The 15,346-nt window shown below is 40.7% G+C and overlaps 1 protein-coding gene across 16 annotated transcripts in view; it reads right to left on the bottom strand.

The window, feature by feature from the left end:
• ANKS1B (ankyrin repeat and sterile alpha motif domain containing 1B) overlaps window positions 1–15,346 on the bottom strand; it is a 1,163,439-nt gene that overhangs the window by 54,997 nt on the left and 1,093,096 nt on the right. For 7 of the 16 annotated variants that reach the window (XM_060164622.1, XM_060164619.1, XM_060164620.1 and 4 more), the window contains one exon: window positions 1,608–1,736. In XM_060164622.1, the coding sequence (XP_060020605.1) occupies window positions 1,608–1,736 (129 nt within the window). Of the gene's footprint in view, window positions 1–1,607; window positions 1,737–7,964; window positions 8,040–15,346 lie in introns of all 16 variants that reach the window. The other 9 variants (XM_060164617.1, XM_060164624.1, XM_060164627.1 and 6 more) reach the window with 2 other exon arrangements.

Below are 15,346 nucleotides of genomic sequence, written 5' to 3'. Positions count from 1 at the left end.
GTTTTCCCTTGTTTTTTGAGGCAGCTATGTCTGCAAAAATAAATCACATCACTATCTATGTAATTACAGGGCTGTATGAGACAGCTGAGAAGCTAAGCAACATGCGCCCCATTTGGACTTAGTTGGCTGCATAGGTAATTAACGTTAGGCTGTTCTGAGGCAGAGAGGCAGTTTTGGACCTTTTTCATTCACAGCTGTGTGCCCTGTGGTTGATCCACTTGAGAACAGGCTGGGAGCGTGCGGGGAGGGGGAATGTCATTCACAGTTGTTCCACAGCCCAGAGAGCTGAGTCTTTGGTGCAAAGTGACGCTGGAGGGGCTGAATGGGGCAGGAGAAGGATGAGAATGTCTCCTCCCAGGAATGACTAACCACTTTGCCGTTAGGTGATCGGCTCCAATACTGCCTTGGTACAAATCGTCACGCATGCTTCAAATTCTGGCTGGGGGGGCAAAGAGTTTTTAGCAAAATGTCTATTTTGTCGTTCTATCAGTTGACTCCCTTTCAACCTTTTGAAGCTTCAACGGGGCTCTTTCCATTTATCATTTTTCTCTAATTCCCTTCAAAAAATAGAAAGAGCTCTATATGTCTTTTTTAAAAGAGTGCATTAAAATAATTATTTTCCTGACATGACTGAGGAGACCCTGGCACTCTGCAAAAACTGGGGTGGGAATCAGTCCTACCGACCCGGGAGGTCCCTGACTTGAAGAGGTTGTGCAAGGGCACAATAGCAGAGGGTTTGGTCAAAGCCTTCCAAGAAAGGCTCAGGGATTTGGCATTTGAGTCTTGGAGGAGGGAGGCATTTCAATCCCCCCAGTTCTGGGAAGATCACTATTGAAATGAGTCCAATGCTTCAAGATATAAGCAGTTAAAGGGGTGCAGAGAGCACAAAATGAAAAAAAAGCCTAAACTACTGTGAGATAATCAGAACATCCACATCTTCATCAAATTAAGGAAAATGATCGTGGTGAAATCCTTATCTTTTAAGGTATCAGGAAACTTTGTCCTAATTGAAACATTTATTTTAAAGAGAGACAGTTTCAATGCTCTGTCCTGGGTTCAGCCACTTTCCCTGCTGTAGTCATGACAAGCACCTGCCCCCAAACCAATGGTATCTTTTGAACATCTACCTGTTCATATCATTCACAATTCTCAGCTAAGCCCGATTCTCTCTCCTATTTCCAAAAAAAAAAAAAAAAAAAGCCCAGTACTGTAATATAATCCAAATGATGACAATGAAAAGAATCTGGTATTTATATAGAGCAGTAGACCCAATGTTTTGAGATTTATAAGTGGAAATGTCTATATGTGCTGTATTTATACTCATTTCCATTTTAAGATAGCAGTTTATCACATTTAATTTAAAATATACAACTATATAAGAAGATAAAACAGACCTTAAGCTTACAAGATTAAAAGGGTTATAAAGCTCTATTTATTTGGACTTTCTCTGTGGTGAGAAGGCTACTTTAAGAAAAAAGAGAAGGGGAAAACATTTTAGGAATTTCAGTGATGGACATTTGGGGATACCTTCAATATAAAAGTAAACAGGTTAGAAATGTACCCTCTATCCCTGCTGGTACCCAAGTACTGAATTCTGGGTAACTTACAAAAGCTTTGTAATCACACGACTGGAAGATGAGCTTTTCCGGGTGGTGTTGCCAGTACTGCACTGGAGTTGAGGCTGTGGCTTCGTTTGGAGGTCGCAAGGTAATGGAAGGTTCTCCCCAGTCTCCTGTCTGAAAATCACATTTATTCTAGAGGTAACATGAGCAGTAGGCCAAGTTCATTCCCTATAGCTGGCCTGAGTTCATCTTATACCTGTGTGCTGTAAATGTGCAAATGTATATTATATGTTTGTTATGGTTTTATATGTCTTAGCATCATATTTCCCAAAGCTGAGTTAATTTTTGAGGTATGAAAGAAGTTGACCTATTCTATTTTTCGAATGACACCCTAAGGTAAGTAATTTTAAAATAAAACATGAATATATTCATAAATGATTTACTAATTTTCTGTTCCAACAGAAAAGAACATACAATCTTTGAAAGACTTTTCTGTTTTTAAACTTGACTGAAATGTTTAGTTTGAACTGCTTTTGCATTCAGAATACACAGTTCCATCGGTTTCAGTTCCCAGTTAGGACATGTACCATGTACTCTGAATAATTTTATATCTCTGGAGAAAAGATACAGTAGGTGTGACACTAAACAGAATTTTAGAAGAAAAATATACTAATGGATGATACCTAGTTTCCCTCCTCTGAATTCATTTGTATCAATACAATACTACTGTGGTTGTCTTGGATATACTCAGCCAGCTCCCTCAGAAAACCTAAAGCATGAATGAAAAATAAATATTTAAATACCAGGTTTGGTCATACATGCACATGCATGTACTTGAGGACCCTAATCACAAATACAAGCACATTCCCATATGCTGGTATATCATATAGTACATAAATGTCCACAAAGACAGACCTAAGACAGAAGGACATTCTATCATTTTAATTATCATTTTCCATGAGGTTAACCTCGATATGTTTTATTACTGTCATGGTTTAGTATGAGCATCTATAAAGTCAAAGGCCTGTGTTGGGAGATTTCTCCTTTCCCTCGTAAAGATTCTGATTGTTCAAGATTTGGTTCTTTGTTGGACATAACTCAATCTAGACAACAGGCAGATTTCCAAAGCCACTCTCCCTCTAACTTGGATTTGGTTGGTCTTACAGAATTATGAGAAATTACCTTTCTCAGGAGCTGGAAGAGTATAAAGAGGTCTCATGAGCTCCAAAACGAAATAAAACCTTGGCTAGAGACAAAGTTCCACAGAAGTACTGGCAAATGGGTTGGCACTAGGATTTCTTAAGGAGGACTTTCAAGAAGTCTGGGATAAGAATGCCAAATTTTGGATGTAGGTGTATGTTTTGGGGGAAAAAAGTCCATAACTTTCATTAAATTCTTTGAAATGCTCTAGAAAGTTCAAAAGGTTAAGAGCCCCAAGTCTCCAGGCGTAGCTTAAATAGGATGTGTGTTTTGGGGAAGACGACTACCATTCCACTTTTTCCCTGTGCAGTTTGGACTTACATTAGGAGGAATACGAGGTGGCTGTCATTACTGGAAAGGGTTAGGCATAGGCTTTGCCGTCTGGAAATTTCTAACTGGCTTTAAAAAACAAAAGAATTCTAGAGCCCCTTAGGAATGCAAAGGCCTTGTCACAGAGGCAGAGGAATGCACAAGCCTTTTCATGAAGCAGAGAGCCTGTAGCTTTTCTCCTTAAGATGGGTGACTCCCAACCACGGGAAGAGCAAAGTGAGCCTCGTAGTATCTCCTTGGCTTCTCACCAGAGTGTGTGACCAGTCAGAACCCCTCTGCTCGTCTCTTACGCTCTGCCCTGAGCTACTCTGTGTGTTAGTTCTGTTCTAGTTGCTGATTTACTCTCACAGGGCTCCGTTCTCCCATCTCCCGTCTGTTGATATTGTTAAGGCTTTACCTGGAATACTTACTTTGGCATTTTTAAACAGAAATCCTATGTTTTATGACCCATCCCTGACTCATTCTTGAGTTTTTCTTCATGTTTATACAAACTGTTATTTCGTGAAAGCAATAACTGATTGCAATTAATTAATTAGGAGTAAGTTTTCCTCTGACTTCCTATTTTGATCTTTTCTTTTCCTTCTCTCTCAAATGTTTGGATCTTTTTTATCTCTCCAGTCTTTATTTCAACTGGCTGTGATTTGGTCTTAAAAAAACTAGTATAAAACTAAAAATGCAGAATATGCGAATTTCAATATTATTTTGAAGCTGAGTGTAATAACCTTTAAATAAGGTAAAACTCTGGAAACATGCAGCTGTGAGTTCTTAACTAAAAGCTCTCCTCACATCTAGCAAATCATCCTCTAATCTCCCCCCATTAACCTTTTCCCCTGTTCTCCCCCCTCCCTCGATAAAGCAACAACAACATAGCAAACAGGTGTTGTACATTTAAGTCACAGGTAACACTGTTAACGGAACAACAGAAGTTGGCACACAACTTTGTGGAATGATACAAAAGGAGCTGGTTGACCTCAAAAGATCCTTCGATCCAGTGTCCGCTGACGTGACAACCCAAAGCAAGCATCCAATCTTCACGTTAGCCCTGTCATCATTTAGCTGAGATTCACCTTGGCCAAGCTCAATGGGCAGTTTTCAGAAAAGCCTGAACAGACATGGCAGGAGCTGGGGGTACCATGGGTTGTGGGGCAAGGGTTGTGGGGTAGGGGTGGGGATGGGTGGGTGAAGCTGGGGTTATGGGGACATTTGAGGTGTTCGTACATTAAGCATGCAAATCATATGCAAACTCATTCTCTAACTGCTGAATTAACTCAGGCACTTTTATAATTGAATTTCAATGTGAGTTCCACATATACTGAAAGCAGAATGCCGATGCAAATATTTACATCATCCACAGAAGTCGCAGCAGCCATTTTGGGAATTACAAGCCCCAGCATACAGCACCTCAGTCTGGAGATCATTTCCATCTCTTATTTGATAACCACTTGAAGAAATCAGTGGTGCTTCCATTTAATCTGTTTAGGCAGCGCCATCATCTGCTCTCCTATGACTCCACTTTGTCCAGAAATCACAAACCACTGCTTTGAATCCAGAGTGATCTGACACACTTTCCCTACGTGCAATGGGGGGAGATAATTATAGGGAAGAGAAACAGAATCCTTACTTCATTTTCTTTGAGGCCCAGAAAACTTTGCTCCAGTGCAAATATTTTAAAAATTCCCTACAGGGACTGAATCTACCTTTCTGGAAATAGAAACTGAATTTTGTCATACTTAGTGCTATTTCCAGAAATTCGTTTTCAAACAGAGGGAAAAGTGTTCTTAAAATTGAATTTATAAGGAAATAATTTTCCTTTCTTCCTGTAAATTCATCAACTGGTTTTTTTTAACCTTAGATCTAAGAATATTTAGAAGACTCTGCTTGTACGTGTTGATTTTTCTCTTTGGAATTAATTCAGTGGGAATGGATGGACTCCTCATTACTCTATGGTAAAGGGCAGATGTGGCCTTGATCCTTGGGGTGGCATTCAGCTTCACCTGGTTGACGGACAGTAAAAACAAAAGTGCTTGGAGAACAAGGGTGCCTTAGGTCTCCGTGCTTTTGGAGGCTGAATTACAGCAGGAATGAGCTATGGAGGAAAGAGGTAGAGCAGTGCTAATATGGAGGAGCTGTAGAGACCAAAAAGCAAAGAAGGGGTTTTGCCTCGCATAGAAAATAATTTCAGTTTTGAAGTCCAGTATTAGCTCTTGTTAAATAGTACATTCGTATCTAGATAATATCTGTATTTCTTCAGGTAAGTTTAAAACATTAATACTTTCCCAGTTAAAAATGCTTGTTAAATATTAAATAAAAATCAAACAGACTTAAAAAGTCTTTTGCCTGAAATAATGGTTTATAATCAAGTCTTATATTTACTGAAAAGTAGATCTAAACATGGGTTACAATGAAGCAATACTATTTAGAGTAACAAAATAAAATTGAAAAAGCCTGGGGTAAAAGCCTGTCATACTGTAAATTATTAGTGACTGGCAGTGCTTTTTAAAAGGCTTAAGAAATTGCAGAAGAGAAATTAAAATGATCCAAGGCCCTCTTACTAAGTATCTTCAGGATATTTCTTTAAAGCTTAAAATACTTAGAGAAAAATCTTTTCTTTAGGTTCACGTATTGAATGCTCTTAACAGTCCAAGAATTTGGCCATGGATTAAAAGCTTGTTTACTTGGCATATACGTATGTATTTATTTCCTTTAATATATATCAGTTAAACAGAGGAAAATGTACATTATTAACTACCCCTTCAAACTCAAATAAAAATTAACCTTCCAATACGAAAGAAAAACATAATTTGAGATTAAAGTTTTAAACGGAGAATTGATTCTGCTTAAGAGGTATTTGCCAACTGCCAACTAGAAATTCATAGCCTGCTGAGTTTGAAGGATTATAATTGGGCCATACCCAATATAATGTAATTACATCAAATGTCTCATACCACCAGCTGAAAGTATAAAACTGCTAACTGAATTTAGTTATAACACAGAAAAAAATTTGCAAAATTTCAGAGCTTTTTATTGGATGGCGGATTCCAAAATGTAGCTTTTAATCTTTTCATTATTTCAAAGGGTGGTAAAACTGCAAGGTTTTAGTTCATGTGCACCAGACATATAATTCTAAAATCATATCACATAGCTCTCTACCCCCCAAAATGGAAACTGAAGATACCACATATTCTATATGTTCTGAGAATACAAAGGGGAAACATCTATATTCTTTCTTACTTCCTGAGAAAACAGTTTTGTAAGGACGTCAGTAGATAATTAAAAGCTATGATTATGACTTAGTTTCCTAACATGAACAGGAAGATATGGTATTTTCCAGGCCTTGTATTATTCTTTAAAGAATTTTTAAAATTAGGATTTAATTGATTTTTTAAATAGAAGCTTTTAAATCTTTTCTACTAGGAACTGCTCCCACCTACCTGCTTGTAAATTTAGATCTGAATATTACCAAACATTATTCTCTACTGAGAACACTTAATGAAAAACTAAAATGATTTTAAATGACGACTGTTATTTTCAGGTTTCACTTTCAATAATTCTGACAAATGACAGAGATGGGCTACCCAAACATGTATGATATATGTAATTACATTTACTTTCCATTATCTCTACAGCTTTGAAGAAGGCTACATATAGCTCTATATTTATAAATACGTACACATGTATTTGGATGTGAATGTAAGGAAAGGTCTCCTACAAACATTCACACACACGTGAAAACAAGATGCTGCTGCAGTTCTTTTAAAACATCTTCAAGAATAAAGAATGCTGGTTTGGTCAAATGCAGCTGGTTATCTTGAATTTGTTCCTTTTGATGATAAAGCGCAGAGATGGCCACTTCTGAACACGAAAAAGCACTGGTTAGAATTTACGTGTTCAGGAGGAACTGCTGGGTCACTGGAGCATCAGTACCAGGCAATGTATAGACACTGTGGTCCCCAAGTGCCAGAAATTCCCATGCACAGGAGGAGGGGTGTGCCTGACATGGCACCTCAGAAGAGGCCCTTTGCATGCCACCCCAAGAGCTCTGCTTAGTGATTCTCAACCAAATGCCTCAACCTCTTAGACAGCAGGCTATCCAATAAGAGAAATTTAACAGAGTGTGAAAATAGAATTGGATTTTAAAATACAAAATGGAAAAAAAACCCAGACATTAAAATGTTTCCTTTCCAAACAAAAATGAATTTTTAAAAAGTATGCAAAAGTGAACTGTGAATATTTGAATATTAAGCAGCTCAGAGTAAAACAGGTCATGATTTCACACACATTCCAAAGATCAGTTCAGTACTGTCAAGTGGAAAAAAAGAAAAAGGCTGAGAACCACTTTGTAGCTGTAATGGTGCCTCTCCTGGCTATACTCCTCCCATATTTGCATAAAACTTATATATAATATCATGCAAATCATACTCAAATATTTCTCACAAGTAAAGTGCATGAACCTTTGAGAACTGTTAGGCACAAAGGACTGAATAGCCCATGGACATGGGAAATACAAAATGGGGAAGAATAACACTGATATATACATGGGTATATATATATATATCAATTTACCCTTTTCCTTTTTCCTGTAAAAGCAAGTTAACGCAGACACCTGGGATGAAAGCCAAACTCACATGGGACAGATTTTAACTGTAGACTTCAAAACCAAGTATGTTTCTTATTTTAGGACAATGTTTGCACGTTAACTAGTCACAAGGCACAGTGAATGAAGTATAAGAGACAAAAGAAATTTCAGGAGTTGTTAGACATCACAAATTTTCTGCATTGCCAGGACATGGTCCCTATAGCTACTGACGACACTTTGCAACACACGACACAGCTCAAGTTCAGGAAGAGAAAAATAACCATTTGTAACCTTACATTATGAACCTGATGGATGGCTGAGAAAGGAAATCCAGCGTTCTGATTCGTCCATATCTCACAGACAGACGACTGCTGATATAAACAGAAAACTATCTCATCTTGTCAATATTTAAAACACGGCAGCTACCAAGGTAGCATCAAAGAAGGGAAGAAGGAAAATAATAAAAAGCAAAGAATCATATTTCTTAAAAAAAACAACAACTCAAAACACCAAAAAAAACTTTTAGGGTGCCCGAGGTTTAATAATTGACTTTCAAGTCATTCTTTTGCCTAAAAACACTTTTGGGTTGGCTGGAAAAAAAAGAGACCATTTATGCATTAGTATTATGTCAAGGGAAATTACCAATCCATTCACATCTTGGAAAAAGCAAACTGTGTTTTACATTTGCTGAAGAGAACGGAAATACCTTCCCTCTTCATGTCATTCGTTTCAGAGGATAAATATTTTTATGAAGTTCAAGAAGGATGGGAAAAAAATCTTTAACACAGGTCAAACATTTTAATTTTCTTATCTTCAAATGACCGAGAGCAAACAATGCAATAAAATGACTTTCCTAACTTAGTCATTGCTCAAGTTGATAAACCTAGAGAGATTTTTCCCCTCCAGAGCTCTCAAGAGCAAAGCTCTGTGATTAACAAGGGAGAAGTGCCAGTTTGCTGCCCAGCAGAGGGAATGTGTGGTGGTGGAGGGGCCCCAAGGAGGCACAGCAGGGAGGGGCTGGGGTTGGGAAGCTCAGCTCCGTCCCTCAACCAGAAACTTTGGGGAATGCCATTTGGTGTCTGTGAGCCTAATGAATCTGCTGCATGATTCGGATTCTCTACCACACCATTAACAATCTAACAACCAACAATTATTCAAAGGCAGTAACGTTTGCTTAGAACCAAATGCCAAATGAACCAACACCCTCCCAGGAGTTATAGCAGAAACCACCAGATAAACCAACGAGACTCCTGGCTTGACCTTTACAGAGTTCTTTTCCTGAACTCCATCATCTAAAAGACACCATGAAATTGAATCACAGAAAATGGCAGAACGCCTGAACTTATTCAGCCAAGCGCTGCGAACATCCCCAGAATTCACAAGCAGAGCGCACAAAGATCAGTGCAGGAAGGAGATAAGAACGGAACCACAACACAGTTTAGAAACCCAGCAAAGAACAATATCATCAGCAAATGCGCTGTGGAAAAGCAAGCTTATCCCTGGCTAAATGTTTCCCCCACCTCCACCCTCCCAGAAACGCTCACCAGAAATTTAACATCTCTCTCTCCAGTTCCAAAGGCAGCTCCACACACACCTACATCTTTGCTTTCCATCCCTTCTGTCATCTGGATGGCTTGCTGGGGACAGACTGTCAGGTAATTGGCATTCTGTTAAGAAAGTAAGATACCTGGGGTCTGACCAAAAGGCATCTCCAACCACCTCCCACTTAAACCAGCTCTGCTATTCTCAGTTTCTGCTCTAAACTTCATGCTATTTTCTCCACAGGGGCATCTTCCCCTTCCTTCTCTGCAAAAATTAAATCTCTAGCAAGTTAAGTCTTGGGGCCATTAAACCCCCAGCCTCGTCTCCAATAGGTGTCATCTGATTTAAATATATTAATTCCATGCTTCAGCAGACTACCATCTTAACCGGCGCCAAACATACTTCTAGGATACCCTTAAAGCACTGTCACCCACAGTTCTGAGATAGTTCTTTTACAGAAATTACATCTTCTACCACTTTCACAGACTTTTAGTGCTAGAAGTAACCCAGGGATCACCTGTCATCTGACAGATGAAGAGGACATTCAGAGAGGTTAAGTGGCTTGCTGTGGTCAAACAGGGAAGTGTCACAACGTGTCAGCCTGCCAGGATGGCTAGGGAGGAATGCCAACCCAGTACTGACCTCACCAGAAGATGGAGAGAATATTCAGTTATATGGAGGCTGTTTACTAATCCTGAAACAAATATATATAAATGGAGCCAGTTCATGGAACAGTCTCAACTCCACAGGGGTTCAAATACCTTAAAAGTTTTGTTTTCCAGTCAACTCCTCCCAAACGGGCCATGCCCAGTCCCTCCTCCCTGGTGGGCAACAGGCCAATTGACATTCTGGGCAGCCTGCATGACCTCCTGGTCACTTTGAGTTATGAAGAATTCACTTTTTTATAAAACTCCAATATCATTTATGATTCAAACTTTGCCCTTCCCCACCACACGCCAGTCCTGAGGCTTAAAGAAACCCGAGGTAGGGCGGCACGGTCCTCCTTGGATGTCCCCCACGCCAAGCTCAGCCTCCTTCATGCCCTTAGCTGGGCCGGAGGATACAGGAGGAGGACAAGGTCCTCTCTCTTACTTGGCCGTGGCTGAATTCTCCCTGCTGGTTGGCCCTGCTTCTCAGGGTAACACTAACTTGGTCTGATCCTTCTCATAGGAGCTGCCCCGCCCTGGGTTCTACTGTATCTGTGGAGGTTCTCTGGAGGTCTTTGCTGGGGAGGGATGTCCCTACTGCACAGTCCCTGATGTGAGAAATGTGCTCTAGCCTGACTTTCCCCAACCCCATCCAGCCTTCCTAGGTAGGACACGTGCACGCCCCTTGGGTGGGATGCAGGGGAGAGTGCACGAGCCCCGCCTCCTGACTGCTCATCCACAGCACATATATACATCCTTGCCACGCAGAGCAGTCTGCTCTGTGACCAATCCTCCTCTCTGCCAGGACATCTCCCTCCAGTTCTCTCTTCCTCAGTTCAGGTTGGTTTATGTGCATCTACTCCCAGAAGTTCACCTAGGGAGAGAGATACCAGTTTCCCCTTCTGGCTGGTGCCCTCACTTCGGGTGAGCATTCCTCTTGGAGACCTTCTCCTTAGGCTTGGGTTGCATGGCGATGCGCTCTCTCCCCTCCCATGGGAAGGGAGGAGAAGCCTCGGTTCTTTCCACAGTGGCTCAGACAATTCTCTGCCCCCCTGGCCCGCCCCCAGCACCAATCTTCTGACTCTGTGGACAGGAGGCTGACTGTGCAGGGCAGGATTCACCGCCTGTTGGTAAATTCCAAGTAGGGTGTCTGGCTCCCTTATCAGCAGCTCTCTCTTTAGCACGTGCAATACTTAGTACCTACAGGCAAGTTCCTCCTTAGCATCCTGTTACATGAATATATCTTCCAACAGTCACAGAAGTTACCAGAGAGTTAAGGAGGGAAGAGAGGGTCTTGTGCCATAATTATTTTTATTTTTAAAACTCCATATAAGATTTTCTCAGTGAAGAAATAAAACCCACCTCTAGTCATATACACTGAAGAGAGTTCCCATGTGGCTTATATACCTTTTAAAGGTGTTACAATAACTATTTTTCACTTATAAGGTACGTTCGAACTTGATAAAGGAAATCCTCCCTCATTTCCAATAACTACGTGCCTCAGTGCAAATGGTAAAAAGTCAGATTCAAAAAACAGGGTTTAAAATAAAGGCAGTTAATTGTATTTTAGTTATGGAGATTGTTTTTTAAAAAGCTGATACGTGTCAGACATCACAGTAATTCTGACGGTAGCAAAGACTTTACCAGGCGCGTAAGAGCAGTAGCTTAAGGTAGACCGGCTGTAATTGGTGTCTTCATAACATGAAATGGCTCTTCTTCTAGACACGTGGTTACCAGGCTGAGTGTTGGAATGAATTTTTTAAATGCAAAAGAGCTTCCCCTGCAGAATTTCATTACATTTATGAAGATAATACTTCAGGGTACAACATGCATTGAAGTACAGAGTGTTCAAAAGCTTTTAGAAAGAAAATAGCAGTGAGAAAATTTCATCTGGGGCCCCAATTCCTAGAACAGAAGTGATTTAAATCTAAGTTTTAATTAAACTTCAGAATGTCCTCATGTGTAAAGAAGAAGAAGGATAGCACTTGGCCTGCTTATTTCATCAGGTCGTCGTGTGGCTCGTGCTAAGTAAGCTTCACGCGAGAGGGAACTTTTTCACATCTCTGTTTCTAGGACCTGGAATACAGAAGCCATCAAACGTATTGACTGAGTGAATGGAATCACAGAATGTGTTCAATATTTCTTGGCAAATGGTCAAGCACCATAGGAACATTAATTACTGCTCTTCATTATCACGTTTAGTTGATTTACTTTGTTGTTGCCACTTGTGCCTTCAGTAAACTACGTCACTGACAACACTCTTCTGGCAAAATGCACCAGAGATTAACCTTGCAGACTTCTTGTTAGAGATGGTCTCGTTTTTCCTGATAAAGGCTGAAAAAGCACCGCTGACTTTGTTGAAGAGAGAGGCACACCTACATGCTAAAGAGCTGCTTGTACGAGCCTGGAAACAATTCTGTAAAAGGATGGTAAACACCCTTTGCAATTTCATTTGCTTATTAATTTTCTCTCAGTTCCTTTCCCTCATACATTGTGAAGCTTAATTTAGTTGATCTGAACTTGAATTACCATGAAATCCAAATAAATGGGGGTTAAGGTATAGCGATCTTACAACTGAGATATCAATAATTTAATGTTTATTTCTTTGGTGATGAAGTTAGCACACTTTTAGAGGTACACAATTTTATCTTGAGTTCAGACCTCTCTCCTGATCCTGGAAATGTTTTCTTAAAATGCAACACACATATTGCTATTGTTACCATTATGTATCTCAGGTTACCACGAATACAGTCCAGAAAATACCACACATTTGTATTCAAATCTAGTAACAAACTAAAAAGCATATTACCTATATCCAAAGTCTTTCTCCTAAAGGTTGACTTCTTTTTTGCTCAGTTGGTAGCAACCCAGTAATTTACAATAAATTCTCTCTCCTTCACCGCCTGTTCTCCCTTCTTTACTGGAACATTCCCTGTAAGTACTGAAACATCTTCCATTAAAAGCAAACAAGCCCCTTTCCTTGACCCAACATTCTCCCCGAGCTCCTGCTCCGATTCCTGTTCTTTAAGAAGCAAATCCCCCCAAGAAGTATCTAATGGTCTCTGCTTCCCCTTCTCCTGTCCTCACCTGAGCCTACTCTGCCGAAACTGCTTTTTTCATTGTGTCAAATCCAACTGTTCATTTTCCTTGACCTCCTGACACTTGATCACTCCTTCCTTTTTTAGCCTCCTTTGCTGGCTCCCATCATCCTCTGGTCCCTGGAGCATCAGACCTCAATCCCTTTTCCTTCTCTGGCTTTACTAGGTGGTCTCATCCTGTCCCGACTCCCAAATTTATGTCTCCAGCCCAGATCTCTCCTCTGAACTCCAGATTCAGACATCCAGCTGCCTTCTTAACACCTCTCTTAATCTTGGTGATTAAGAGGTATCCTAACCTTAAATGCCCCAAACCAAGCTCCGGATCACCTCACCTTCCCTGTCAGCTTTCTTATCTCACCAAATGGCAACCCTCTTCTTCCAGTTGGGGTCGTCCTCTTGCTCACATTTCACATTCATTCCAGCAGCAAATCCTACTGAATCTACTTCTAAAATCTTCTCACCCTCCTATCACTACCTGGTCCAAGTCACTACCTTTTCTCACTTGGATTCTTCCATTAGGCTTCCAAACTCATTGCTCTCATCCTTGCCCCCTTAGTGTTTATTCTCAATACAACAGCCCAAATGATCCATTTAAAGTGAAAGCCAGATCATGCTGTTCTGCTCCATTTAACTCAGAAGAAAATTCAGAGTCCTAATAACGGCCGGCAAGGATCTCCATCCTCCGGCTCCCATGCCCGCCCTTACCTCTCTGCTCTCTTGCTCACTTGGTTCTGGACAGCAAAGCACACTCTTGCTTCAAAGCCTCTGCCCTTGTTTCCCCTTCTCCAGACGCTGCAGGACCAGCTCCCATACCTCACGTTCTACTCCAGTGTCACCTTCTCGGAGAAGTCTTCCCCCAAAACCCAGCATATTATATCCAAATTAAGTCTATGCTTTCTACGCTGCAAAGGGATTATTCTTTCAGGCACAAATTGAAAATGTGGAAAAACGTTTACAGCATAAGAACCTGTCTTCCTGGCACCCTGACATTCATCCAGAGATAATTACTGCTCATCTATTGGGTACAAGGCATGGGTCGCAAAGTGAGTAGGGGTCAGCCCTGCTTTTAGTCAACGTTTATGGAATAGGGATTGCTATGGACATGATCCATTTTCCTTTGTCAGGACCAGTATGTGGTAAACTGGGATTCAGAGGCTGATGGGCCTTAGAAGCAGCAAGTGGGCGATAGCTCCACCCACTCAGTAACACCAATTAGGCTCTGAAAACCTTCGGGATTCTGCGATGCTGTGTAGCTAGTTTAATAAAGAAGCTTGTGTGAATAGAGCCCTCTGGTCAGATTCTCTCAGAGATGAAATTTTCTGCCTTGTTCTAGCTCGGAAAAAAAAAAAAAAAAAAGAAAGCTTTTCCTCTGTTTCTCCCTTATGTTTGTCATAATTTTTCACACTTTGGGGTGTTCAGAAATTGACCAGAAAGAATCTAACAAGAAATCCGAAAGTTTCAGAGTGAAAGTTAAAAGAGTAATGAAGTCCATTTCTTCTCTTGGATGACAGCTCTTCTAAAATGAAACAAAAACAAACTTGAAGAGAGAACAAAACAGCTTCAAAGGCAAAAGAAAAATGGGCACCCTAACAAAGGAAGCCTCGGTCAGCAGCCAGCAAACTCAGCGCCTCCTTGAGCAGAGAATAAAACGAGATGAGATCTGTCAAAGGATGGAGTCAGACAAATTCAGATCAGTCAAGGAACAATGCACCAAACACCTCGTATGCAAAAGAAAACACCTCTTTTCTTCAGCAGCGACAGCCCTCGCAGCCTCCTCTTCCGTGGGCACCAACCAAACCCTGCCTGGAAACCAGAAATCAGAAGCTTTTGTCTCTCCTGAGTTACCCAGAAGTCGCAGGCCAGCATCTTATTTTTCTGTCCCACTGTCGTAGACGTGGGAACCATCCTCCTCCTCTCTTCACGGGGGAGTTTTGCAATGTGTAGACACTCTCTAACAACCATGTGTGATTCTCCTCTTCAACTATGTCGTCAACGTCACAAGTTCAGGCTTTCTTACCACTGGCCCTTTCTGTGAAAGGTTTTGGATCAACTATTTTATTTGCAGGGAATGCTGGACTAAAAAATCCTGCTTCCCGTCATTGCTTCACTTTTCTGATGAGCAGTCTTCTCAAACCTTCATGATTGTGAACTTGACCCCGTATCAGGGAAATTCTTGCACAGATTGGTAATCACCTGCTGGAAGTGAAAAGCCAGGCCAATAGTTGTCTTTCCATGTGTGACCCATTATTGCTGGCGTCAGAATGAATCAATCTAGCAAAAATGGGAGGAAGTAAACACTGCATTCGGTCTCATCATAAGTACACTGAAATGATACAAATTCTGATATTACTTGCTGCCTGCCCAAAGTTACAGCTTTCTTTCACTAACTTC

The sequence above is a fragment of the Lagenorhynchus albirostris genome, chromosome 11 (assembly GCF_949774975.1).
Source record: "Lagenorhynchus albirostris chromosome 11, mLagAlb1.1, whole genome shotgun sequence".
NCBI classification, from domain to species: domain Eukaryota; kingdom Metazoa; phylum Chordata; class Mammalia; order Artiodactyla; family Delphinidae; genus Lagenorhynchus; species Lagenorhynchus albirostris.
Note: the sequence above shows the minus strand (reverse complement) of the source record. Positions and strands in the feature narration are given on the sequence as shown.